At 38.8% G+C, this 27,217-nt stretch overlaps 3 protein-coding genes across 5 annotated transcripts in view; all 3 read right to left on the bottom strand.

Moving 5' to 3' along the window:
- Window positions 1-887: 887 nt before the first annotated feature.
- On the bottom strand, window positions 888-12,370 carry bbs4 (Bardet-Biedl syndrome 4). The gene is given in 17 exon segments (XM_029497783.1): window positions 888-1,757; window positions 3,168-3,366; window positions 3,450-3,594; window positions 3,700-3,769; window positions 4,037-4,208; window positions 4,790-4,942; window positions 5,094-5,162; window positions 5,259-5,313; window positions 6,386-6,513; window positions 6,598-6,651; window positions 7,107-7,179; window positions 7,445-7,556; window positions 7,806-7,869; window positions 8,209-8,288; window positions 11,162-11,204; window positions 12,310-12,342; window positions 12,344-12,370. Coding segments are annotated over 17 exon segments (1,632 nt in total). The 3' UTR covers window positions 888-1,602.
- Window positions 12,371-12,907: 537 nt separating this feature from the next.
- scamp2l (secretory carrier membrane protein 2, like) lies at window positions 12,908-21,541 on the bottom strand. 3 transcript variants are annotated; one of them, XM_029497769.1, is made up of 9 exons: window positions 21,405-21,541; window positions 20,644-20,721; window positions 20,188-20,274; window positions 19,393-19,516; window positions 19,165-19,293; window positions 16,466-16,625; window positions 15,833-15,934; window positions 15,253-15,370; window positions 12,908-14,346 (listed from the first exon to the last, which is right to left on the bottom strand). In XM_029497769.1, exons 1-9 carry the CDS (start codon window positions 21,459-21,461, stop codon window positions 14,200-14,202), a joined length of 1,002 nt encoding a protein of 333 aa, XP_029353629.1. In that variant the 5' UTR covers window positions 21,462-21,541; the 3' UTR covers window positions 12,908-14,199. The 3 variants fall into 3 exon arrangements, with proteins under 3 accessions (XP_029353629.1, XP_029353631.1, XP_029353630.1); XM_029497771.1 differs by having other exon boundaries at window positions 20,179-20,274; window positions 20,656-20,721; XM_029497770.1 differs by having other exon boundaries at window positions 20,656-20,721; window positions 21,405-21,540.
- Window positions 21,542-22,245: 704 nt separating this feature from the next.
- The window catches only part of myo9aa (myosin IXAa), a 91,283-nt gene continuing 86,311 nt past the window's right edge, over window positions 22,246-27,217 (bottom strand). Inside the window, exons 35-43 of the mRNA XM_029497778.1 lie at window positions 27,156-27,217; window positions 26,769-26,961; window positions 26,516-26,644; window positions 26,327-26,432; window positions 26,086-26,217; window positions 25,493-25,616; window positions 24,601-24,809; window positions 24,371-24,513; window positions 22,246-24,271 (exon numbers count right to left, since the gene is read on the bottom strand). Of these exons, the coding sequence (XP_029353638.1) occupies window positions 23,775-24,271; window positions 24,371-24,513; window positions 24,601-24,809; window positions 25,493-25,616; window positions 26,086-26,217; window positions 26,327-26,432; window positions 26,516-26,644; window positions 26,769-26,961; window positions 27,156-27,217 (1,595 nt within the window). The 3' untranslated portion in view covers window positions 22,246-23,774. The remainder of the gene's footprint in view (window positions 24,272-24,370; window positions 24,514-24,600; window positions 24,810-25,492; window positions 25,617-26,085; window positions 26,218-26,326; window positions 26,433-26,515; window positions 26,645-26,768; window positions 26,962-27,155) is intronic.

The following is a 27,217-nucleotide window of genomic DNA, read 5'->3' as shown; positions in this document are numbered from 1 at the left end:
ATAGAAGCCTTTCAAGAAGAAGCCAGTCACCGTGTGAAGGCAATCCCCATATTCAAATATCTGAAGAGAGGAAATCAACAAGAAACTCTGCCATCATATCACATCACGCGGCAACAGTTTTTAATTCACTCATATTTGTCTGGACTAGACTCAGTAAAGCTTCTCTTCTCTCAGACCTCAGCAAAGGAAAATTGTGGTTAGACACATTAACATAAGTAGCTATTTTGGTCTGCGTTATTGGTAGCTCAGCCCCAAACTGACCAATCAAACAGCAGTGATTAAATATTTAATACAGAGACGTAAACATATCTGTGGATGTAGATTTTGTCAGGGGACATATTTGATGCATAGTTTTAGTCAATATGTACAAAACGCCATGTCTATATCGTGATCCACGTAGATAAATAATTCCAGTTTGTTTGTGTCTGTCAGTGTAGATATTTTCCATAAATAGGCCGCAACAAACAACAGGACAGTTCATCTCTTATTCATGATATTTCCTCCACAACCATTAGAGGGTGTTCACCATGGCTGAGAAAATGCTTTGCTTGATGAGTAGCTAAAAGCTATTGCTCATTCCACACACACACACACACACACACAAAACTATTCATAAATATTTCTCATTTATGAAACTATTAGTTTTGTGAATGTAAAGTCTTCGTCTAATAAGAATTATGTGGACAGTTTGAGCATTAGCACACAGCATGGGAAGTTATTGTTCTTGATCAGGGCATGGATAATGTCTTAGATAATGAGCAGACTTACACAATACTGTCCCCTTTTGGTGGTGTCTGCTGAACTGAACGACCTTAACATAAAAAAACAAACAAGCAAACACAAACACCCCACACACTTGATAAAAGACACAAGACAGCTAATTTATTTAAACTCTGTTCTTTATATTAAATACATTACTCCCTATAAACATTGCATTTATTGAAATACAAAAGCGTGTATTGTTCACACTCAACCCTCAAAAAGAGCACTATCACACAAAGTTATTCAGTAACCATTCAAAAACATCCCTGCCTGTCCTCAGGTCTGAGCAGTGATTGTCGCAGCATTTCCTTCACGTGTGCTAAGCTGCAGGGAAAACCTGCAAAGAAGCAATACCGTCCCCAAAAATATCAATACAAGGGAAATGCATCACCTAGCCTTGTTATCATCATCATCCAATAATGAGCGCTTTTAACCGCACAAATAGCCTTTTTCATGAATACAGATATTCTTTACTGCAACTGAATAGATTTTGACCTGCGCACCAAACCTGCCAGTTATACAGACTTACCACAAAGACTTGATTATTATTAAAATAATATTTGGTTTAAAAAGCGAGAAGCAATGAACTGACATTCAAAATGACTGTATTAAATGGTGTAACAGGTGCACAATGACCCTGCCCTTTTCAGTACATGACATTATTTTGTTAAAACATGAAATGTCTGTGCACCATTCATCTAAGCCAGAAGCCTTTAACAGAAGGTTTCATGTCTAACTACAATGAGCTAGAAAACCACAAATAATTTGGCGGCTATTTAAGAACCTTCACTTTGCTGGTCTAATGATATATGAAGATGTCAAGAAAGACACCACATACACTCATTCCTCCACCTTAGTTTTCTTTTTGGACGCTCTTGTTTTGGCAATGTCCGACTCCACAGGTTCTGGGGAACCTGGAGGATCAGTGGGCAGACTGGGGGCTTTATCCACGTCAGGTTCTGGCTCGATGTGCATGGAGTGGCTTTTGGAAACTCCTGAAAATAATACAAGTTAGTTGATGCCATTATTTTTTTTAAACCAAACAAGGTTGTACAGAAAAGCTTTTCAGGTGCCAATATTCTCTATGATGGACGAATTCAAGCACACTATTCCTGTTTACATGTAATCTTAAGTTATCCATGGTGACCTAGCACAATTCACCCTTATTCAACTTTAAACAATGAAGTATGCACAAACAGACCTTTACAGAGGCCAGGAGAAAGAGTGACACTCTGTGTTGACTTACTACCGTCTGAAGCAGTAACTTGAGAAATATTTAAAGGCTGAGTGAAGAGAAATTCTGTTGTGTAATGTGACTGTACTGTACAGTGCTTTTATACCATGAATTCATGAACACATTATTTATTGTGTGACCTGGCCTGATCTGCCACGTCAAATGTTCCAGTAACAGAAATCCAGAAACCTCACAGATGAAACATTTATATTGAACTAAATTGTTCAAATTCATCACTTTAAGTAGTTTGTGAAGCAATCTCTTCTCAACCAAGTCTCAATGTTAAGGTGCTTTCCATGTACAATGTTTGACTGGGAAGAATCATTAGAACCATCAAAATACAGAGGTTTGAAAACTAGTTAATCAATACGAGGCTCAGTACTCAGATGAGTATGACACCAAAAACTTAGCCTGCTAGAGATAGTCAATATGTGTACAAGTGACTTGATGGTTTACTCCTTAGCTGTAAAACAGATCAGATGGTATTTGGCCTCATTGACCATAGGTTAAATGTTAGAAAGCAGAGCATGGTCTGAGCTGTATACTGTATAGTACTATATGTTAAACCCTGGTCACTGAACATGTTTGTCTGGTTCTGGTGTTACATATTCTAATGTGGGAGAAAACACTGCCAGCAGGCTCCTTTGAAGAACAGCATTCCTGTCCACTTGCCTTAGACTGCTCAACATCAATCCACTGCAATCAATCAACAGTAGCCTTGAATTCAATATCATACCTCTGTGTGATTTTTCCACACTACTGATTTACTTTTGTTGCCAAGAATATAATCTGACTGAAGGTTAGCTTTTTTCCCCCCACATATTCCATTTGGCCTTAGTCAATATATTAACTCTGGTACAGCAGTGAGAAAGGAGAGTGCAGACAGCCAGAGATATTTTTAAGTTTCCATTTTAAATGGACGATTGTGCTTTGGTTTAATGGAAAATGGTGGTGTCTGTGAAATTTGTCATCATCTGCACTGCCAGTGTAATACTCAGCTTTTCAGATAGATATTTTTTGGTCATCCTCATTTTGAGTTGGGACTTGGAATAAACTTCAGAGAGACATTTGCCTAGCGTCTGATTTTACACACACATTCCAACTTAATTTTTAAACAAAAAAGAAAACAATAGAAGCTTCTGTTAATATAAACTATATCTGCTGTTCGTACCTGTTGGAATGTTCTTGCTGTAACTTGCAGCAGAAGACATGGCCTGACCGAGAGCTTGGTTAGTACCGAGAGGAGTACCAGGGGTTTTACTAGCTGCTGTTGAGTTTGACTTTGATTTGGAGTCCTTGCCTGGTTTAGTCCACGCCAGACTCTCTGCTACCTGCAGGGCAGTGCCCATCTTCTGTGCCATGTCCATTAGCTGTTGGCGACCAAAGGGCGAGGCTTGACAACCGGTAATAACAACTGACTCTAAGTCATTGACAACAATAGGAAGTGCAATACCTCGGGATCAAACTCAAAGTTGCTACTGCTGTCTTGAAGCTGATACACTTTCCTTTCCATCTCCTGGTACTGATCCAAAGCTCTTTTCTTGTCACCATGATTATAGAGGAATATTGCAAAGTTCAGGTTAACCAGAGGGTTTGACCTGTGGAATCAATCAACAAAGCAGACCAAAAAATACTTACATTCTTATTTAAGGTTCAAATTCAGTTCTATTAAACAGATATGGTAGAATGTAAGACTGACTCACTCATCCAGAGTGACTGCTTGCTCATATGCTCTGGTGGCATTTTCAACATCCTCCAAGTTGGTGAGAGCCACTATTAAATATAAATGAGAGATGTAAATTGTTACTGAAGTATTGTCAAATGTGACAGGTGTTGATTGCTATCCCCACCATAATTTCAATTCAGTTTGATGTAAAAGCAGTCTACCTGTCCCATATGTTAAAAACCTTTTGTAAAGACTAAAATGAATGAATAACAATAAATTACACATTTCCAACAGCTGAAACTATTTTCAAAGACTGCCTCTTTAAAGGTAGAATTAAATCGTGATTTATTTTTTTTGCCTCCCTGACTGAGTACCTGCAAGCAACATAAAGAGTTCCCCCATTCGTGGGTTCAGGTTGATGGCTGCACTCAGGAAGTGGAAGGCTGAAGCGAACTGCTGCATTGTCAAGTGTACCAGACCAAGGTTGTACAACACTTTCCAGTCAAAAGGAGAAAGGTAGTGGGCCCGCTTCAGGCAGCTGATGGCCTGTTGGAAAAAGGACAATAGTATCTCAAATATGCTGTATATGAAGAACAATATAAGAAACAACAGATTCTGCAGATCGGTGGATTTACAGCAGGGGAACATATAAGATATACATTTATGAATATCTCACCTGTCTGAGTCTCAAATTCATCAGTTGGTTTTATTTCTTCATTAATGTATGCAGTCACCTTTGAATAACTGATCAGCTAGTTGATGTGAACAATTGCCCATTTGCTACTAATATATTAGATACTGTGTAGTCCACATGAGGGTCCTTTCATCACATTACCATATTATGTGTATGTGCTTTATGGTTATTGCCTGCTATTTTAATATTCAAGAGGAACATAAACAAATTATTAAATCCCTGCTATGTAACTGTGCCATATTGACAGATGTTTAGACACAGTTAATTTTATTTATTAAACATTTTTACGATTTAATTCCTTACACCTGGTTAATGCATACCATTAAGAGGAGGATTGCTGTTAATGCTCACATTTTGTGGTATAGTGCATAGATTTATTTCTTAGTACTGGATTCATCAAGTCATCCATTAAGAAAACAGAAACATAACTCACAGCTACATATTTCTTTTTTCCAAAGAAGCACATGCCGATGTTGTTCCATAGGGGGGGGCTCTCTGGCACAGCACATGCGGCAACTCTGTACTTGTTCATGGCCACATCAAAGTCACCATGGGTCTGCATCATGCTGCCTGCAGCCAGGATGGCCTAGGAACAAAAACAATAATTAAAGAGATATAAAAGAAAGATGAAAGACAGACTGCACCACCTGACAGTGACTGGCCTTACATTTTTATAAAAAAGTCTTATTCTCTGTCCTCAGGTAGTTTTGTAGCAAACTGTTTAAGAGCCCACATACCTTATAATTGTTGGGGTCAAAAGTAAGAGCATTTCCAAGGTGCTCAAATGCTTTCTGGTATTTCCCAAGCTAACAAAAAAATATACAGACGAAATTATATTCCTTTTAATCTGTTGTGCTTGTTGGCACACCTTTTCACTAAAACATAATTTTACTTCTACTTACCTGTAAAAACAGCAGGCCAAGTGTAGTCAAGAGTTCGGTATTCTCTGGGGAGTATCTGAGTTGAGAACCAGACAATTCAAATGAAAAATGCTATTTAATCTATGACTGTAGTTACTTGAAATGCCTATTCTTAGCCTTGAGCAAACATAGTTGATATTCAAGGAATCTGCTGATTAGTTTGATTTGGCATAATAGGCAACTATTAATTATCAACTATGGGGGGGTGTGTGTGTGCTGGGGGAGAATGTGGCTCAAAGAAAAAATGTTAGAGGAGAGGCAGCTCAGCATTAAAATAAGACTCACAGTGGTGCGTCTCATTAAAAGCGACACTAGTATTGGGGCACTTGATTAATTCATTTACCCCCAACAGGAGGTAACCATAATGAGCTCCATTATAGACACTGATGTCATTTCCTTATTTACACCATGACCTAGTGTTTAAATATTCAACATGTGAGTAGAAGTGGAAATGAAAAGAATTTATTCTGATCTGAAAAAGACCCCAGATTAAAATAGCAAAACTGGAGAATGGTGTGAGATTGACATGCTGCAAAGAGCTCAAAAGATTGAAAATTGTCAGATAAATCAAGAGGGAGCAACAACGCTCCGAAACAGTGTGTCATCACTAAGAAAACTGCCACTCTGGGGATGTGTAATTCTGAGTTATGAATAAAATATTCCCCTTAACATTTTGGTTTAATTAAAAATATTGCTGTGGTAAATAATTAATGAACCCTAAATATAATAATTCCAAAGGATTAATGTCTATGGCTGTCTAGAATATTAGCAAAAATATATCTAGCCTAAGACCCTGCATCCTCATATGAGGACATTACATTTTGGGTTCTCTGGGCCAGCATATTTCATTTTGCTTAACTTAGACCTGCTATGATCATTCATTGACTTTGTTATTTTGTGATCGCAAAAGCACATTTCAATGATCACTATAAAATCAAGATCGCCAACAATTCCCACCAACATGCATACCAAATAAAGAATGCATTAAACCCATAATGGCAGTCAATATTCACACACACACGAAATACTTTATTAATATTAATCTCACAGATTCTTTCATTGTCTTTTTAGTGTTTTTTTGACATTGCCCATACTTAAACTTCACTTACTCCACTGCTCTCCTATAAACCTCGATGGCCTTGTCAGTTTCTCCAACCAGCAAATGAATTTTCCCAAGCATCATGAAGGTCTTGTCATGCCTACTTATCTGAAGAGCTATGTTTAAATGCTCTTCAGCCTAACAGGGACAGAAAAATTACAAGATTACTGTTTCATGTGAACAATAAGTACTGTTAAGTGCTGGTAAAATCTGTATACTCACATTTTTGAAGTCTTTGATGAAGAAATAGCACACACCCAGATTATGACTGATCTCCTGGGGTGAGAAAATGCCATATTTTACACAGGTTGTTGCTGCATGCTTAACAGAACAAGGCTGAGCTCAACTTAATTTCTAAATCTAAAAGTTATTTAAGACACAGCTCTGTGGAATACAAATTCTGCAGTATTACTGACAGCAGTATTAGAAGGGAAAGTTTAAATTTCCAAAACATGTTAGTGTGAGTGATTAATGGCCCTGCCCGGGTAGTGTAATAAAATTTTTTCGGCTTTCAAGAGAAACTGGCCTGGATCAGTTTGGAAGTGCGACCATGAATTTCTTATTAATAAACTGTTGCATTAGTGTAAAAGCGGCTGTGTTTAGATATTTCCCTCTGAATGTGGTGAAGGTGTATACAGAGAACGTTGTGCTTTTTCTTTTGAGTGAGAGATGCCAGACCAACAAAACCCTTTCTCTGATTAACCTTAAAAAAGCAGACATTTTTCTTTTACCCAGTCTTTCTCATTGAGCCTTGCAGCTTCATGGTAGAATTCGATGGCTGCTTTGTGCTTTCCCAGGAGAAATCTACAGCAAAAATAAACAACAATAATCCATATGAGATATTAACCCATTTTAATCACTGCATGCTGAATAGCTGATAATTAAATCCCCTAATAGTGGATAACTGTCACTGGGGGAGGATACATTTTTTCCTTGCTGTTCAAAATATTTCTTGGTATAATTGGCCAGCAGTTTTTCTGTTATCACTGTATATTTTTCTTTTAAGTCTGTCTTGTTAGCTAATGGAGACAACTTGATGCACCACAGTACTTGAAAGCAGTAGACTCACAAGGATCTGGCCACTTGCTTGAGATTGTCAGCACTGCTGGGATTAAGGATGGCACAGCTCTGAAACAGCTCCAGGGACTGCTGGATCTTGCCCTCAAGACGCAAGATTAGTGCTGCAGGAGGAAATTAATAATCAAAAAGAGAGGATGTTAATCTAAATGAGGGAGTTAAAAAAAAAAAAAAAAAAACTCAAAAATCAAAGCTCAGTATGGGGTCCAAAACCAGTTTTGGGGGATATAAATGATATATTAAGGGGCTTGGGCATTAGCCAGCACACAAGCTTCATTTCAAGTAGCTGTTAAATAACATTATGCATGCTTGATGTATGAGAGGGAAGGGCTAGTTTGAAAGTTATGGCTCACCTTGAACATATATGGCATATTCACACATTCCATTAGTCTCCTGCAGCAGTTCTTTGATGATCGCCTACACAGATACAGGAAAAAAGACAATTTCAACATATATGAATAGAGACAGCGCTAAGACAAAGTGAGGGGGAGGATTCCAGTACAAAACCTTATAATCAAAGGGGTCTATTCAGAGGCTTCCTTCCTTAACTCCAGGATTTATGTTGGAATACACAGGTCAATGCAGTGAAATAGGTCACAATAAAGCACAGTTTTTAGTACAAATTCAAGTGAACCTGGTACATGCCAGGCACCGATTATCCTCATTATGTTGAAAAGGTAAGTCAGACCCACACTGAGTACAAAAACAGGTCAATGACAGACTAAATCCTAGGGAGGAATGATGAAGGTGCTTTACCTTACAGGTATCATAGTCTTTGCGGATGTAGTGCTGGTGGATTAACCAGTTTCTCCTCTCCACAATGGGAAGCTCTGGAGCTGGGTGTAAGACGATACTAAGATGAGAAGCCCATGATTTCAGAAGTTTAGGAAACTTTTAAGCTCATTACCCTTTACTGTTCAGATGATGTCTTATTCAGTTCATAAGTGGATGATTAATTATGAAAGTGCCCTCCTTTTCCAGTCATTAGTAAGTCTCTGATCTGACAGTTAACACTGGTGTAACACTTAAACTTAAATTCACAGGCTAAATTTAAGTCAATTCACCAGACACATTGTAAATCTCATCTCGTTAGCAAGCTTTGGCTTACAAGCAGACAGCTCAGACTGTTACGAGTTATGCCAATTTGAACCATTTTTAATTTATACAGTCTTTCTTTTTAATTTGACAGCTGAATAAATAATCCTGAAAGAGCCCTCCCTCTGCAATCACTAGCAAGTCTTTGATCTGACAGTTAACATAGATGTTAACACTTCAACTAAAAACCCAAGGCTAAACAATAATCAATTCACCTGCCATGCTGTAAATGTCACCCTGTAAGCAAGTTTTTTTTGTTACAAACAATGCTTTTTTTTCTGTCTCTCTTGTAAAGCCTCGGCAGCCTGAGATATCCTTCCCGTTGCCAGGGCAACAATGTCTCTCTCAAGTCAGGTGCTTGTGACAGAACAGAGAAGTGTAGAGGCAGACTGAATGAGGAATGCTGCAGGAATGCAAGTCACAATGCAAAACTAGCTTTAAAAGAAGTTAGATAACATCAAGATCCAAACCACAATGCCCCAATTCTTCTTCACAGTGGAGTACAACATTTAATTTCACAAGGAAGCAAACGTAATTCCAATTCTAGTGAGTTTCATTCTGGTAATCCTGTTATCTTGCACCTACTACCTTCCCCTAGGGCTAAAAATAGGATTCAGTGCAATACGAAATGAAGTGCCAGACTTTGAGTCTGCCTCTGACATGGGGAGGATATCATTAATGAACTAGCTCTGTAAAAATACAGTGTGAATTACACTAAAGCTCTCTTCTGTTTTTATCTGTCAGTGCTTCAAGCAGTACTCTGTTGATTTGCTACTAGAACTGGTGCCTCTTCCAGCTACTTCACAGAAATCCTTTTTCCATGACTGAATGCAAGACTGCACGGACTCCACACGTTTGCCTCGTCAAAATACAGAACAGCCCTATTTGTAGCGACCTAATCCGCTTTCTTCCTGCTGAGACAGCAATAATATTCTTGTCTCTAGGTTTCAGCTGTGGCCCTGTGGTGCTCCAGTGTCCACATACACAAAGCAGAGCAGATTTGGAGAAGAGAGATGGGATACATGTGTGACATGTATTTCTGCAACTACCGTATGAAAGAAAGGAAGAAAAGGAGCAAAGAAGAAGAGCGCAGCTTGAGTTCTCCTAAATATAGTACTGTAAAAAAACTTCTTCCCAAAGATGGAGGAATTTTCTCATTGTTATATTTGATCTAGCTAATGCTAAGACAGATTTGCCTTCCATGAGCTTTAACCATCTGTTAAAAGGGGACTGGAGTGGAGAAGAGCCATGCTGAGATCAAAAGACACATGGGCAGAATGTAATGAAAAATATGATTCTTTTTTTTTTTTTTTTTTTTAAATTTTACTGCAAGAAACTTCAAACACTCTCTGTAAAATTATCTAGTCTCATATTCCGCCGCTAACATTTATGCTTCCCAGAAATCTGACCAAAGTGACAATGTCACTATCATGAAGGAGAGTGAATAAGGCAGATCACTGCGCTGGTGTCAGAAAGTTGACCCAAGCTTCTATAAAAATGACTATTGGAGACAGGTAAAACGACCATAAGTCATTATTTATTTATTTTTGCTAAAACATTTTATTATTGCTCCGACTGTCTGTTGAGTATGCCTGCAACATCTCCTGGGTATTAACTGCTAAGAACTACATTGTACAAAACATTATTTTGTAATGTGTTCAAATGTTTTAATTGTAGTTTTGTGTATGTAACATATAACTGACATTACATATAAGAAATATATCTTTAGTATGAAGACAGTATTTAGACAGTAACGTGGTTCATGGCTTTTTGGTCATTTCAAATTGTTAGATTTTTCAGTAACCAGGCAATCATCCAATCATCATTATATTTCCAAATCTGACAAAAACCATACCCCATTCATATCAGACAATTTATGGTTTGAGTACCTGTTTTATATCTAATTGGTTTTACATTTAAATTGAATTTGTAAGATGAAATTAATTTCCCTCAGAAGAATCTACAATGCACACACTCCTGCCTCCTATTTTTTAACTTGCTTTTGAAGTGTAAATACATTGCAAACTATGAAGGTTACTGAAAGTTTCTTTGAAATCTATGCCCTTACATGCATGTGACACGTTTTTCAGCTTCATATCTCAGTATTGAAGTTTTGAACTTTTTACACTGCATTACATGGTATATATTTTTTCTGAAGGCTTGGTGCATGGAAATAAAACACAACACATTTGGTAGCACGTGCCTAGTTACACCAATTGTACATGCAGTCTCAGTTGTGGTTAGGTTGATTACAAAGTAATTAATGCCAAACTCTTCAATATCTAAGATCAACAGAACTAACTGAAAAATGGGATATTAGACTGCAAGCATACTGACACAATGTCTTTAATGATAATAAACCTTTTCCACACAGAGATCATGTCTTGAATATGTCTCAGCAGCATACTGTACAGTGTCCTCCTTTTAGGGACAGTAGAGAAGTGTAAGGGTGACCTCTGCAGGACACTTTGTTTGAAACTCACTCTAGTAGTTCCTTAACAGTAACAGACAAATTGTCAGAAATTGATGACAAAATAGAGGTTGTCATGAAAGGAATTGTGTTACTTGAAAACCATTGTGTACTATGACTTGCAAGTGTCAATTCTTGCTGTACCTTTAGGTGCCCGGCGTTTCTTGGCTTCAGTGGAAACTGGTAGCTGAAATACATGAAACAGAGTAGAAACTATTTACACGATACAGAAGTATGCTATTAAAGGCAGAAAATGCCTTTAAATATTCTTACTCTTATCAGTCAAGATTGCTGCTGCACCAATAACAGCTGGAAGTGAAGATAAATGTGTAATGAGAGAAAACTTATCTGCACAACCAAATTTTTAGAAATGTGGATTTACTGAGGCAAGCTTTGGTTATAGAGTAAATTTTTCTGAACAAACAGAGATGTGTGTGGATGCTTTGCCTGTTACTATGTATTTATACTTTATTTAAAGGGTTCAATCAGTAAGAGGTACAAACCATTCACTGGTGTGTTGTGAGCTGGCAGTCTTTCATAGAATTTCCTATTTATTTGACACGTGCTCTCAAACGCAGTAGAGCAAAACCTCTTGAAGCTTGGGTTTCTGAAGCTGACTTCTTCGTTGACATATGACATAATGATTCAACTCTCCCATTAAGGAAACGCAAAAAATAAATAAATAAATAAATAAATAAATAAATAAATAAATAAATCATTATTTCATTACCTTACCAGTTCTGTGAAACAGCTACAGTAAGTGCTGGTATGCATACATGCCCAAAACCAGCGCTTGCTTTAAATGATTTCCCCACATATTACTCACTCCAGTGCAGTCCCTTAGGTTTTATTTGGTATTGTCCACATTTCATGGCTTTCTAACATTAGCTGTTCTCTGAATAACACAGCTGTTACGCGTGTAAAGCCAGAGCCCACTGTAAATAAACAGTGTAACGCGTCCCTAACTGCTTTTTGGCACTGCAGGGATACCTCCTGACCGCTGCTACACCCTGCTTATTGTGGCTTTAGCTGCTAGCTCTCAGGTTTTGCTTTGCCCTTGGAGGAGTGGGATTATAAACAGAGAGCAAGTTACCGATAGCACTGGCTAATCAACTTAGCTCCGACTTAAGAGTCGGTTAGGCAGGCAGCTAGCAAACGGCCAAATAACGATTTTTCTGCGAAGGCTGGACTGAGATGTGGTGAAATATTAACTCGGTATGTCTTCTTCCAGAAGTACGTTTGAAGGCGTATTTACATAAGCAAACGAAAACTAGCTGTGGCTTTGCACTCACCACCGTGGTTGCCTCCTGGTCCGCCATCTTGGGGATGAGTAACACTTAAAGCTGTTGCCATGGATACATCTGTGGAATGCAGAGGTTTAACTGACCGGAATCAGCGATCGATAAAGTAGGTCAACAAAAAATAAATCAATAACTTGACAATTGTTTTTGATCAGTGAAGTTGCGTTCACTGTTAATTTTTCTTTTGAATAATATTAAATAAAAAAAAAATTTAAGTCTTCACTCGCTGAATCAGACCCCTAAAAAAATTGTTTTACCATGTATTCACCAGTTACTATGTGTAAACAACAACAAGTATTGATTTTTCTGTTAACATTTCTTTCCATATTCGTTTACCTTTCAAAAAAATTAAATATGACGAATTAGTCATTACCTCTCCCTGTTGGCATATGTACCAGTGAATATACGATAACTTGAAATCAATTACTCAAGCAGAACAAAAAAACAAAAAACAAAAACAAGTTCATGTTCAATTATTTTGTATCTCAGTACAATGAATCAGCTGATACAACAGAAAGTGAACACAGTTTTTATCACTTTTCTACTCTCAGGACATAGAAAACAATATGTATGCGAAGTATGATCCAAATGTTGAGAAAACGATCCATTTATTGTATGTTAACACAGAGGAACCATTTCCAACAAACCCCTCCAGATGATTTAAATAAGTCACCAATATGTAAAATACACACCGATTCTGATCATCAGAATTGAACAAGTTTCTGCATTAAGATAAGACGATAAGAAAAAAGAAAACAACATAAAAACGCTAAAAATTCAACAGCTTTGTGCTCAAGTCCCCACACAGAAATTGGTAGGTTATACGTTTAAAGGCCTTGGGGTTTGTAAGCTATATAAACTTTCTATCACTATTCATTAACACATGACTTTGTAGTATAATATCTATGGAGAAAAGTCAAACTCATTAGAAAGGATATTCTATAAATAAATATTGTGTTCTTTCTGCTCATTAATGTGCTTTCTCTTTTACAACATACTTCTAAATTCTATTATTCTAGCTCAGTTACTTTACACTAATAAACTATCATTTTAATCAGAGCAAGACTCCATAGAAAAGCACTTGTCAACATGAATTAAATGCGACATCAGTTAAATCCCTTCATTTTCCCCAGAAGAGCTTTTCACTTCAAAACAGTGGAAAAGACAAACCCACCACCTTCATATCCATGTACAGTATTATACATATTAAAACACAACATTTTGATTGGACTTGATTCTTCATCAGTAGTGTAACATGCAACAGGATGCATTTCATAGTGCAAGGGCATCCAGCTGCTAAGAAAATACTAGAATTTAATAATTTCATTTGATAAAATTAAAAGAATGGTTACCCTGTAAGGCTCTTCACACTCCTGTAGTACCTAATAACAATCATCCATCCATTGTTAGCTGCTTTTCCGTGTCCAGGTTGTGTGGGGACGCTGGAGCCAATGCCCCATTAACAGAAAATCTAATATTTAAACGCATTTCATGTTTGTTGTGATGAAATGTTGCCAATTCAACTGTTGTTATACCCACTCTGCTTTTTGTTTTCTAGTTTGATTGAATCTTTGTTCATGACTTTTCATAATTCCTAGAATGAATTGAGTTTTGACAGCATGCCGTTTCCCAATCTCATCAGCAAATTCAAGATTTCAGTAACAACTGAGACACATACAGGCCATTAAATGCATGCGTAAGAACTCTGACTTCTCTTCTGTATTATACTGCTGTGCCTGTAAGGGTTTTTTAGTGATGAGAAAGGACAGCTCACTTGCCTTTTCATTGAATAATCAAACTCACATCTGCTGAACCCATTTGGAAATGCTGCCACATGGCTAACCTGGTGTGTTCGAGAGGGGACTAGCCTGTCTAATTTCCTCAGTTCCTGCTTAAGGCTCCCTGGGCAGCAGAAGAGGCAGCACTGGCTGCGGCAGACTGGAAGGTTCGGTTGGTCAGGACTCCTTGGGAGAACTCCTGCTGGGCCTTGGTAAAGCTGGCACCCGTCCTCCTGTACTTAGAGTGCACCTGAGGAAATGAGAGAAAGGACAGAGATTAAGGCAATGATTTAGGATACAAGAATATTTTTGACAACATCAAAAATTTGAAGTTAAAAAAAAAAAATATATATATATATGTTGCCTGTTTATTGTTTACCAATGTGTGTATTTCCATAAAGGTTTGGGTCAAGATTTTAATCACAAATTTAATTCGAAAATCTAACACCTTCCTAGAATTGCAGAGGCTCTGCTGATATTTATGACCCCTGATTGCTTCAGATTTTCTTGCACAATTCTAAAAAGAATGTCAGACGCTGAGATCTTCAGACTCATCTTTTACTGTCAAAATAAAATTTCCTAATATTCTGGACACAAACTACAACTATGCTCTGGGAGAGAAATGAAAACAGATCCTACTATCCTTGTGGATACATTTTTACATCCCCAATGCATTTACCCTCATCTTTATTGAGTGTATTGACTATGATGACTTGTTTGTAGGCCCAGCTTCCTGACCTGCTGTGAGAATTTCTTAGCTTTTATGTCAGTTTAGAAGTTTATAAATTCACATTTGCTCTGATGCCTTGGTTTCCCCTTCACTGCAGCTACTCTTTGAAGTTTTTGTCATGGCCGTTTTTAGTTTCTCTCATTTTTTCTTTCATTAATCTGCTTGCAGCTTACTGAATTGGAATGAAAATAAGGCATTGCAACCACTGTGAATACACTTCTATATATGTATGCTGCACTGTCCTCCTCTCTAACTCTATTTCAATGAACTAGAATGCACTTCTCCTTTTAATTTTATAGCAAACATATGCATGCAATTTAGTTTATGATATATGTTGAAATTGTAATCAGATCATCTACACAGTAGAACATTTAACACATAACAAAAATGTTAAAACAGTTAAAATTTTTGTGTACATTAGCATACCATTTTCAGAAGGATGGTAGCCAGGACTGTGTTTACAGTGAAAAAACCAGCAACTACCATCATAACCACAGCCACAGCCAAGTTTGTGTTGATCATGCTGATTGATGTAATCCATCCACTGCCAAAAGAGACAAACAAATAACCATGTGCCATTACACACATATCTTTCAACACAGTGCATACTATATAGCACACAACAGAATTTTATTGGCAAAAAGTAGTATTAAATAAGTAAACAATCCATCCTAATCTGCCCCATCAACCAATGGAAAAGCATGTTTAGAAAAAAGGGAATGATGGAAAATAGCCTGTTACATATTATTTAGATATAGGAAAGAAACCCTAAGAGAAAAGTTCCACACACTTACAAAGCAGCAACCCAGACAAGTTAGGGCAGCAGGAACCTGCCAAAAAGATGCAAGAGAGGAGATAGAGAGCAAGAATACACACACAGGTGTGGATGAAGGAACGTATTGACCCATGGGTACCCACATTTACTATGAATCTACTAACAAGAGTGCACAGACTTTCTTTCTACTTACACCACACCTACAAGCTTTCACCCAAAAATATTACTGACCTGTTTCCCCATTTAGGAATCCCAACAGTCTGGATAATATACACTGCCACTTGGAAGAAGAAAACAAAAAAGAAAAAAAAGAAGCTGAAGGAGCTGTCAGACCTGGGAAAAACAGAAAGACATTATTAAATGCTATTTAGATTATTGATATAAACATTACACCTAACTGAAAAGGCATTTATATTTACAAGTGACAAATAAGTTAATTATTCAGATAATTTTTCAGACTCCCCTATGCTGTTTTATACTTTTCACCTCCACTTTATTATAATTCCTGAAACAATTTTTTGGTTGGGAAAAAACAAACAAAGAAAAGGAATTAAAAAAAACAAACAAAAGAAAAACAAACAAACTGAAACCATCAAACTGTCAGAGCGAAAATCTGATGCTTGCATTTTTTCATGCTTTCACAATTTTTCTTTTTTTTCTTTTTTTTTTTATTATTATTCTCTGGCAGAATTGGAGGATAAGGGTGAACAAAATGTATTAAAATGCTGCTATCAAATCAATCTGCATGTATTTCCATCTTTATTTCTACTGCTGGTACAACTGAATGGTGACATCCAGTCCTGTGTGTACTGCATAGCAGATAATACTTCAATCATCAAGAATAGGCTGAAAAAACAGTGTTACCTGAAGGCTTTGTAGACAGGCCTGTACCAGCAGATGAAGGACACAGGGGTAAAGAGGATGAACCACAGAATGGACAGACCAAAGTCCACACCGTACTGAGAATCAGCAGTGAAGTAAGCTAGGCAGGCCAGCACATTCAGGAAGAGAGTGGCGCTATGGACTGGGGAGACACGCAGTTAACAAATCAGCTATACTGAGAGTGGTGGATAAAGAACTTCCATCAAAAAACCAAGGAAGAAATTGCAACCTTGCTTTAAAACAGCTAGAAAACAGAGTGGTGCAGATTTTTCCTCATGAATCATCTTTATTTCTGTTTAGAGAAATTAATCATTAGCTGTGAGTGAGGGAGCATGTGACAGACATTAATGATGTGTAGCGGATGAAGGCATTTGGTGTTGGTCATCAAGGTACCTGAACTCTGCTGAATTTGAAAATTAACACAGCTGAAATTAAACAGTGTGTTCCTTCCGCATTGTGACAATGGCAATACTCTACTACTACTACTACTAATAATGTTGAAAATGTCATGAAACATTACAAGAAAAAATATTTGCTACATTTCATACTTTCAATGTAAACTATCATGAAACTCCTATTGTTGTTGTGGATTCGTTTTATTTATCTTCAACCGCTTATCTGTTTCTGGGTCACAGGGGTGCCTGAGCCAATCCAGCTCACTCTGGGTGAGGGTGAGATACACCCTGGACAGGTTGCCAGTCCAACACGCCAAAATACAGAGACAGACAGAGACCAACAACAACAACTCAGACTAACACTCACAGTCAGTCCTACGGACAATTTAAAGTCACCAATTAACCTAAACATGATGTCTTTAGATGGTGGGAAGAAACCCACGCACAGAGAGCAAACTCCACACAGAAAGGACACAGTCTGGGAACCGAACTCGCAACCTCCAACAGTGCTGAGCACTATCCTATTGTGGACATTAGGTGGCAAGTTGTGGTGGCAAAGCTCTCGATCTACCGGTCAATCTTTGTTCATATCCCCACCTATGGTCATGGGCAATGGGTCATGACTGAAAGAACAACAATGCAGATACAAGTGGCTGAAAAGGGTTTTCTCCGCATGGTCTCCTTGGGGCAGACCCAGGACCAGGTGGAGAGTTCATATCTCCTCACTGGGCTGGGAGTGTCTTGGGATCTCCCACTCAGAGTTAGCCAAGGTTGTTGGGGCTCCTTGCTAAAGTTGCTAAAGCTGTGACCCGACTTTGGACAAGAGGTTGAAGATGGATGGATGGATGGACAATGTACATGGTTTTTGGACTGAGGTAGGCTGTAATCCTCATGTATCTCCAGATAAAAACCATTCATGAATCAGCACTAATAATTGCACTAATTTACATACAGTGGGTAAAATAAGTATCACACACATCACCATTCTTCTCAGTAAATATATTTCTAAAGGTACTACTGACATGACGTCGGTAACAACCCATGCAACCCACATGTGCAAGGAAATCAAACCTTAGATGTCCATAAATTTAGTTATGTGTCATAAAATGGAATGACAAAAGGAAAAAGTTTTGAACATATGAAGAAATGGAAGTGCAAAAAGGCCCCAATAGCCAGGACACCAGCGGAAATCTATCCGTAATCAGAAAGCAAACCTGCCCCTTGTCTGTGCAAATTAATATTAGCTGGTTCAGTCCCAACAGATGGCCTATAAAAACGTATCTCATTGCCAAGGTGTCACACAAGAAACATCTCATGATGGGTAAAAGCAAACTCTCAAGACCTTCACAACCTTAATGTTGTAAAACATACTGATGGCATTGGTTAGAGAAGGATTTCTAAACTTCTAAATGTTCCAGTGAGCACTGTTGGGGCCATAATCCGAAGTAGAAACAACATCATTGAAGGCAAAATTGAACTCAAAATGAACTCTTTGGATGCCATATTACACACCATGTTCGGAGGTCAAATGGCACAGCACATCACCCCAAAAACACCATACTGACAGTGAAGTAAGAATATACCAAGACATTCTTGATAAAAATATGCTGCCATCTAGCAGGATGACGACGATGAAACAAGGGTGGACATTTCATCAAGACAATGATCCCAAACACACAGTCAAGGAATCTCTCACTTGGTTCAGAGAAAGAAAATAAAGCTGCTAGAATGGCCCAGCCAATCACCTGACTTGAATCCAATAGAAAATCTATGAAAAGAACTAAAGATTAGAGTTCATAGAAGAGGCCCATGGAACCTTCAAGATTTGGAGTTTGTGTGGAAGAATGGCCCAAAATCACACCTGAACAACGCATACAATTAGTTTCTCCATGCAGGAGGGGACTTGAAGCTGTTATTAACAACAAACGCTTTAGTACTAAGTATTACATAAATTTAAGCGTGTGCAATACTTTTTTCCTGTGTGAACGACACAGGGAAAAAGCATTTTATCACACTTAACTTAATTTATGGACATCTAAGGCTTGATTTCCTTGCATCTGTGGGTTGCATGGGTTGTTACCAACATCTGGTGAAAATTTCATGTAATAGCACCTTTAGAAATATATTTACTGAGAAAAATGATGTGTTCAATACTTATTTTACCCGCGGTACAAAGTCATCACATTTAGCCACAGTGCTGTAGAGAGGAATCACTGTTTCTAATTCAGAAACAATCCCACTTGTCTGTTGAGCTACTGTGCAAATAGTACACTAAGATATACATACACATCCAAAGGTAGTACATTCTCTTGCAGATCCTGCGGTACTCCTCAGGGATTTCTTCCTCAAAGTCCTGGTAGAAGCAAGGCCTCACAGGGGAGAAACTTGGAAGAGGTGGCCAGTTGTTCTCTTTAGCTGACAGATAAAGATTCAGTTTCATTATTAAAAGTTGATATTTACAAAATGCACCATATTTTATACATGAACTTTCTTAAAATGACCACAGTGACTTACCTCCAGTATTCCCTCTGGTGCTTCTGTTCTGTAGCTCCTGCTCCTTCCTCTCCAGCTCAGCTGCTTTCCTCTCCAGTTCTTCCTGCTGTTTGATCAGATTGGCCTGGGCAGCAGCTACACTAGGCTGGTAAATGATGAATCAACACTGCGTTCAATATCTTAACTGCTTCACTACAACGCCTTGGCTAAATGTCATCCTGATTTTAACAGCAGTCTCACAAAAATACTAACTGTTTTAAGAATGTGGTGCAGCTATTTGATGTGTTTGTAAAACAGTGGAATGCCCTGGAGTGTAAGATACATTTCCGATAAAATATCCTAATAAGATGAAGTGAAATCTTAATATGAATTATTATATTAATATTAGTATATATGCTAGGATATATGTGACAGATATTGCACCAAACAGCACAGACAAGTTATTTTTTCAAACTGTAAACTGTGTAAAATACAGATTTTAGTAAATTCTTGGCTCATGGCAGCCCACATTTAGACGATCCTTACGGTATATGTCTCAAATGATCAGCCAATATAACTTTTTGTTTTCCTTCCATTCAGTTCTTCAATAGTTCCACAAAAGTAAACAAATGCCTATATATTCTTGTACCACAATTCACTCTTAATTAGGTCAGATAAGAAGTCTATTTAGATTATTCCAATGTATTATTTTAAACATTAACATCACAATCAACTCCCATAGAAAGACCCAGGTTGGTATGTTTACTTCAACTGAGAAAATGGCTGAGATGACCTCACCTCCACTTAATTAATTTCCTTAATTTGTACTTGACTTACGTGTGCAGTCTGCTCCACCGATGTCTGAAGTACGGCAGGCTGAGAGGAGGAAGCAGTGATGGGGATGGTTGTGTCGGAGTTGTTTCCCTGTTTAACAATTGAAAATAAACGTATTTTTAAATCAGTGCCTGTACGTCACGTCCGTCATGGGTTTACTGAAAGGGGACAGCAAGGCACAGGTGACCCCATGGCCAGCGCCTTGGAGTGAAGTTACTTAACATTTCATGTTGGAAATTCAGTCAAACTATTGTAAACAGATTGCTAAAGACCACAAAGAGTGTAAAAGTGAGAGAACAGAATGACTACACAGAGACACAAAACAACTAGACGACATTAACATCTTGTATATTAAAGGGGGGTACATCTTTTCCTCGCTTTAATAAAGTTGGCCTGGGCAGTGTGTTATGTATCTACGTCCATGACCAGATCATAGAAAGAAGAACGGAGCTAACTAACCATTTCAGCCGCAGAGAATGGGTTGTACTCCCCAAGGTGTTCGTTGAGTCCGCTGGTGGCTTGTGTGACTGAAGCATCCTGAACAAAGACAAACATAACTCTGTGTTAAGGTGTAATATTTAGCACTGTTGCATGAAGTACTGCACTGTTAAATAGAGTCCCCACCAGTCCAGGAAGAGTGCCTGACAGCCAAGCTATCTCTCACATTAACTATTCATGTACTCCAGATTCTGGATCACGCTTGTCTCAGTACAAACACAGTTTCTCTGGTACGAACAGGCACTATGCCTTTTAGGTTTTTTCCACCTTTTTTTTTTTTTTTTTTTAAGTAAATATGTTACAGGGACAAGTTCAACTGAGTATTATCATTATAGCCTGGAGATATTAACAGTGAAACAAGATCATTTCACTCAAACAGGCACGCCATTAGAGCCCATCCTGATGATCTGCCTCCCCACTGTGATCACTGAGGAGCAGCCGTCCACCTGTTACCTGCGCAGGTGAGTCAACAGCGCCGAGACAGAGGCAGTCCACCCTGATACAGGTAATAATGACGGCATAATGCGAGACTGGACTTCAGGACGTCGTACTTCATAATAAGGACGATTGTGAAGTCAGGAAATGCTGAGGCCAAACCCAGGAACCAACCAAACAGGTTTTGGTTACAGCCTTTTCTCAAGACTCCGCTCCGCTCCTCGAAAAACGAAAAACAAAAAACAAACGACTCAGGTCGCTGAGACAAAACGAAACCAGAGTCTCACCTGGAAGGGGTTCACGTCCACCGTGCTTACGAACGGGTTGTTGTCAAATCCCGACATTGCGGAGGAGAGTTTGCTTTCGGAGAAACAAACACGGCGACAGAGTCCGTCTCCCCGACGGCCGCTCAGCTCCTGATGGAGACGCCAGGCATCTGCGCATGCGCCGCTGCAATGGCGGACAGCGTCACCGGAGGTTGTCCTGGGTCACTCCTTCTCAATTAGTCTCCATTTTTTTTTTTTTATTTTAGAAATAAAGCCAATTGGTTGCAAATGTGCACTTCTCGTGACAGTGTGGGTTCAGTGCATTGTGGTGACGTTACAAACGGCCCTTTTTCACTCATGGAAGAAGTAACTAAGTGAAGAGAAGGTAGTTTAAATCCCATCATATGGGAGAAATGGCAAAAAAAAATTCAATAGAAATAAAATAAAAATTTCTCTCTCAATAATCCTTCTCTGATACACAAGATGAGTGAATACAATAAAACATGAATTTAATTAATTTAAACTTTTTTTTTCTCTTTTAAAAGAAGAGACTGGTTTGTAACTCTTCTGAAATTGATCAGCGATATCACAATTACCCAGAACACAAAAACATGTCGTGGGCATTATTTGTTACTATAACTCACGTGCTTATCAGTGATTCTTGTCACTGCTATAATGATACTGAATTGTTCAACAGTGCAACAGTTACGCACATTCTATATTTCTTTCCAAATATTTGATATGTAAAAATTACTCAAACAAGAGGTTAGGAAAAAAACAAAAAAACAAAACAAAAATTACTGAGAGTTCTGTGGAATAGGTACACAATGGCAAAATCTTGTAATTTAATCACAGTACCAAGTTAACGTAGTTCATCAATGCGTATCATTTCTACATTTGAAACTTTATTCTGCCCGTTTACTCGCCTTCACCTTCGTGTGTTGTTGGGATTTTAGGTCACATAAATGAATCAACAAGGTTGTGCTAACAATGAAAATAAGAGCTCCATATAATACGCCTGTCCCATTTAGGTCACATCTTTTGATGTTAATTCTGTTTCTATTTCTTTACCATGTTGGCATTGATCATTTGCTGCTTCCATTTCTTGTACCGTCTTCTATGTTGTGTGTGTGAACAATATATTAGAAACTACTGATCTTTTCTGGGTGGCTCCCCATCATAGAGTGACAGGGAGCCACGATGCATTTCATAATAATGTCAAAGTGTTAATAATTTCATTACAGACCTTAAAAATAAACATTAAATGACAAAAAACACATTCTCAATAAGAAAAACAGAAGACATTGTGATTTTATGTTCTTGCTTGGTTGCTATTGAGCAAACACTTCAGAGACAGGAGATGGGGATGGATTCGGGAGAAGGGGATAACAACAGATTTCAAAAACAGAATGACATTTTTCCACTATACTGTACATATAACCTGTAATGTATATTACAATTGTTGTATGGCTGTTAAGCAGTGAATGCATGGATTTTATACACATCCCATGTTCTTCATAGAACTGGGATCCCCTTGGCTGGAATACACACCAGCTGACTTGGTCCCTTTGATGGTGGTATTTCCCTTGTAAAGGGGGAAAAAGCAGCACAAACCTATAACACATGAAGTGGTATTCTCTTTCTCACACATACATATAGTCATGCATGAGCACTTGGCACATGCAAAAACACACACACACAAAAATCATCCACTGCCTCCAAAAAAAAAAAAAAAAAAAAAAAAGATAAATATCTGACTTCAACTACCCAGCAGAGGCTGGTGTTCCGGCTTTGTACAGTATTTATACCTGTATATTGTATGCTATAAAGATTTTTTTGTGACATTAAATAAGGGAAAAATAAATCCTTAATTACAGAGCAACCATTGCTTACTCTCATTGTTATGAACTGTAAACTCATAAAGCAGCTAATGATGAAGGGCTTTATTTTCACTGTAACGATTGTGACACCTGATGTTGCCTGACTTCTGCTTTGCTGTAGTACACTGCTTCAGCTTTCTAGCTCCGTATCGTTCCCTGATGCTGAGTGGTCTTCTGCATGTTCCGAAATTCCCTTTTCTCTGTCCGCCTGCTCAGTGTGTCTCCTTGTGGTGCTGGGTAAAGTGCTGCCAAGGCACTGTGAGAGCAGTCTCATCTACAGAAGAGGTGCCATTAACTGAGTCATGCCAATCTGCCAAACATCTCCCCCCTTTGGAGGCAGAAACACCATACGTGGCGCCTGGAGACACTTCTTGCAGACATCAACAAAGAAAGGCTAAGCAAAAGTGCTTTGAGAAGTGGAGATCGGTGGCCACAAAGTTACCTCCCATTGAGAACATATTTGCCTGCCAGAGAGCTGGATATGGAGTGCTTTTGGGTGCCCCAGTGTCCTTCATACCATGAATTCATTGTTGCCATACAATACTAGCTGCTGTGGTATGTCTGGAGGGACCCTGCCATGACCACTATCATCTCTAGAAGGCCCCAGGGTGGAGTGCGCGGCTCCCTTCAGTTTCTGTTTGCCTTTCTCTGAATTGAAGGTGCCTCGGCTGGTAAACTGGGGCCCTTCATCGTACACACTTCTCTGGTTTCCTGTAGGGCCACTGTCTATGCTGTCAGATTGGGAGATGTGAGATGCATTCAGAACTTGAGCCTGACTCTGGGCTGGACCTGAGCTTAGGGAGGGGGACTTGGAGTGGAAACGAAAACGTCGGGTGGTGGCAGAGGAGGAAGAGGAGGACGGTTGGAAGTGTGACAAAGATGAGTAGGAAGAAACACCATAAGAGTCAACAGAGTCCAGTGAGTCTGGCTGCCGTTGGAGAGTACGTCTTCGGGGGCTCTTCCCGTCAGATCTTCGGGGCCAAGGAGAAGTCAACACTGGGCCTCTTTCTGCAGTGACAACAACAAGTTTATTTGGCCATAATTTTCTCATCAATTACATATTTTACAGCTTGCAAACTGACAAATCACAAATGATTTATGACATACCAGAGAAGTCAGAAACAGTTCCCTCAGAGTCAACATTGAGGTTTTCAGAACTGTCGGCTGTACCAATAGACGCCTCTGACTCCAGGGTCTCGTCATCTGATGCTCGTGACTCTAGAGTCAGCATCTCAAACGTCAGCTCCTCTCTGCAAAGGCAAAAATTGAAACATTTTTTTTCCCCAAACATATTTTTTTTCTGATACATTATTGGCCTGAGCTCATGAAACATTTACTTTTCTTTCTGCAGGCTTTCAATTTGCTCTGTCAGCACTCTCTCCTCCTGGTGCATGGCTGCCTGCTGATGCTCAGAGATTTCGGTGAATGAGTCCACTCGCTCCTCACCACCGCTCTCTTCTGCCACGGTGTTGGCCACAGATGGCAGCCGAGGACTGAGTGGAGGCGAAGGCGTGTGGTAGCTCAGTCGTTGTACATGGCCTTTTCCCTGAAAAAGAAGGGCAGATTTAGGTTGTTAAAGTTGAATAATTATAATATTCTGCCAAATTCAATTCTTGCCACAGATTTGTTGTCTCAGTTTATTATCTGAGCTGAATTTCTCAGTTCTTTGAAGTGCAGCAAATTGTAAAATTAACACTGTTTTGTATTTAATGGGAAATATACAGTGAGGTTCAACAATGATTTCTTTCTACAAAGTATCACTAAAGAGCAAGGATGAAAATAACAATGTGAATGTGCGACATGATTGAATAATGTTTTTTACTTGCATTCACAGGAGACTGAAAAAAAAAAAAACCCAGAACAAGGGGGAAAAAAAACTAAATGAGTAAGAGACAAGGTAAAGTGATGGCCCATGCTTTTGGGATGAATAAGAATGATGTTAATATTTGAAGAGTACACTGATAAACACTGAAAACAACATCACCAACGGATAATGGTTTGGGAATACAATCCATGGTGTGTGTATATACATACCCTAGTGCGTGCTATGCTCATAAATCTAACAGCTATTAGTACGGGCCTCTGGGTAAAAGAAAGGACAGGTTAGGGGAGAGAATCTGGAGAGATAGAAAAACTGTGGGGGAAAAGGAGGAAATCTGGGAGAGTGCAAAAATGAAGGAGTTTGGTCAGTCAGCAATGACTCACAGTAATGATATAATCAGATTTTACCATTGACCGTCGAATGAGGGTCAGTCTGCACTTGGCCTTATTTTCAGCAAACTCCAGAGTGTTGATGTCCTTTAGTCGTACTTTGTACTTCTTCATCTGTTCACAAATGATAAGTTCTACGCACCTATGGATGGACACCAAGACACACACACAGACACACACACAGACACACACACAGACACACACACAAAACTTAAACACTAGCTATATCACCCTATTTATACATTACAAAAATATCAATGCAAGTCAAATGATGAAGTGACAAGACGTAGTGACAAGAATGACATCATCATAACTAGAACATTACTGAACTAGAGGTAGTCTTGGGGGGAACTGGGGGGTGTACATATATGTATATATATATATATATCATGTGTGTGTGTGTGTGTGCGTGTACGTGCGTGCGAGAGAATTGGATTTGTTGGCCATGTAAAACAGCTTTGTTTACTATCCCCACATGAAACGGGTAGATAAAATTTTAGTGCCACTTCAGTTTCTCCTCCTGGTCATACATGCCCCATCTCACCCCACACTTTATGAAACATTTCCTTAGGCAAAGGCACAAAAATGATATGGTAAGACAGCAGACGTACGCAGTTGTCTTGCTGATGTCTTGCACACTCTGTAGTGGATCAATTGTGTCCGGGCAGCGCAGGATACAGGGAGCAAAAACTATAGCCAAAGCATTTGCTGACATACGGTTTGTGTCCTCTTGCAAGGCGATTCTAAAAGAAATAAATCCAGATTACGATTAGAATAGTCCAATCTGGAAGGAAATAAATCAGTTTAATGTATTAACCCCACTCTAAGATTAAAAACTGATTGTTTGGTTACCTGACAAGATGAAATATCAGGCGCTCAAGGGTGTTTAGGTGAGTTCTGCTTAGCTGGTCAATAACTGAATAAACCCCTCTGATCATTTCCTTTTTATCCTTCAAACCTGGAGAGGCATTCACACAAGATAAATCTCAATTTGTTGCTATAGGTAACATAATGGGAGATGGATGTCTGTTTACCACTCACCCATGGCACGTATAAACTCCTCATACAGTTCAAATGTCATAAGAGGATTGGGCAGGTCTCTCAGCCACTGCTTGAAAACACTGGCAATAACATGGATGTTGTAGTCATCCAGATTCATGCTGTCCACATCTATAAGGTTACAAGGAGAATGCAGACAAGCAACTGCATCAAATTTGATCTTCTCCAGTCTGTGTTTTCAGCTCTTTAAACAGCAGTCAGTGAATTGTTAGCTGTAATCTATTGGAAAAGTTACCTGTGTCCAGTCCCTGCTTAAGCTCCTTAATTTTGTTGGTGGAACCAGATTTTCTATATATTCCTTCAGTGTAGAGGCCATGCATCTCAATGTAGTTAATGAGCTTCTCTACTACCAGGGGCACTGTTCTCTCGTCATTGGTCAAACGAGAAACTTCCACACCAAACTGCCTGGAGGAAAGCTCTGGATCGAACTGTTTATAGACACAAATACAATATGTTGAGTGTACATGCATGAAGACACATGTACACAGCAAAGACCAGTCTTGTCATTTATCTCTTTCTTCTAGTATATCTGGGAAAAGAAAGAGCAACTGTACATAAACCCACAATAATACTATTGATGTCATAGACATTGCTGTATGGGTGCACACTGTGGCTGACTCACCTTCTTGCTGCATTTGGTGGTTGTCTTCTGGCAGCACTTTCTGTGGCAGGCGTAGCGGCACA

This window comes from Echeneis naucrates, chromosome 3, assembly GCF_900963305.1.
Source record: "Echeneis naucrates chromosome 3, fEcheNa1.1, whole genome shotgun sequence".
Classification (NCBI taxonomy): Eukaryota; Metazoa; Chordata; class Actinopteri; order Carangiformes; family Echeneidae; genus Echeneis; species Echeneis naucrates.
The sequence above is the reverse complement of the archived record's forward strand: the minus strand, read 5'-3'. Positions and strand labels throughout refer to the sequence as shown.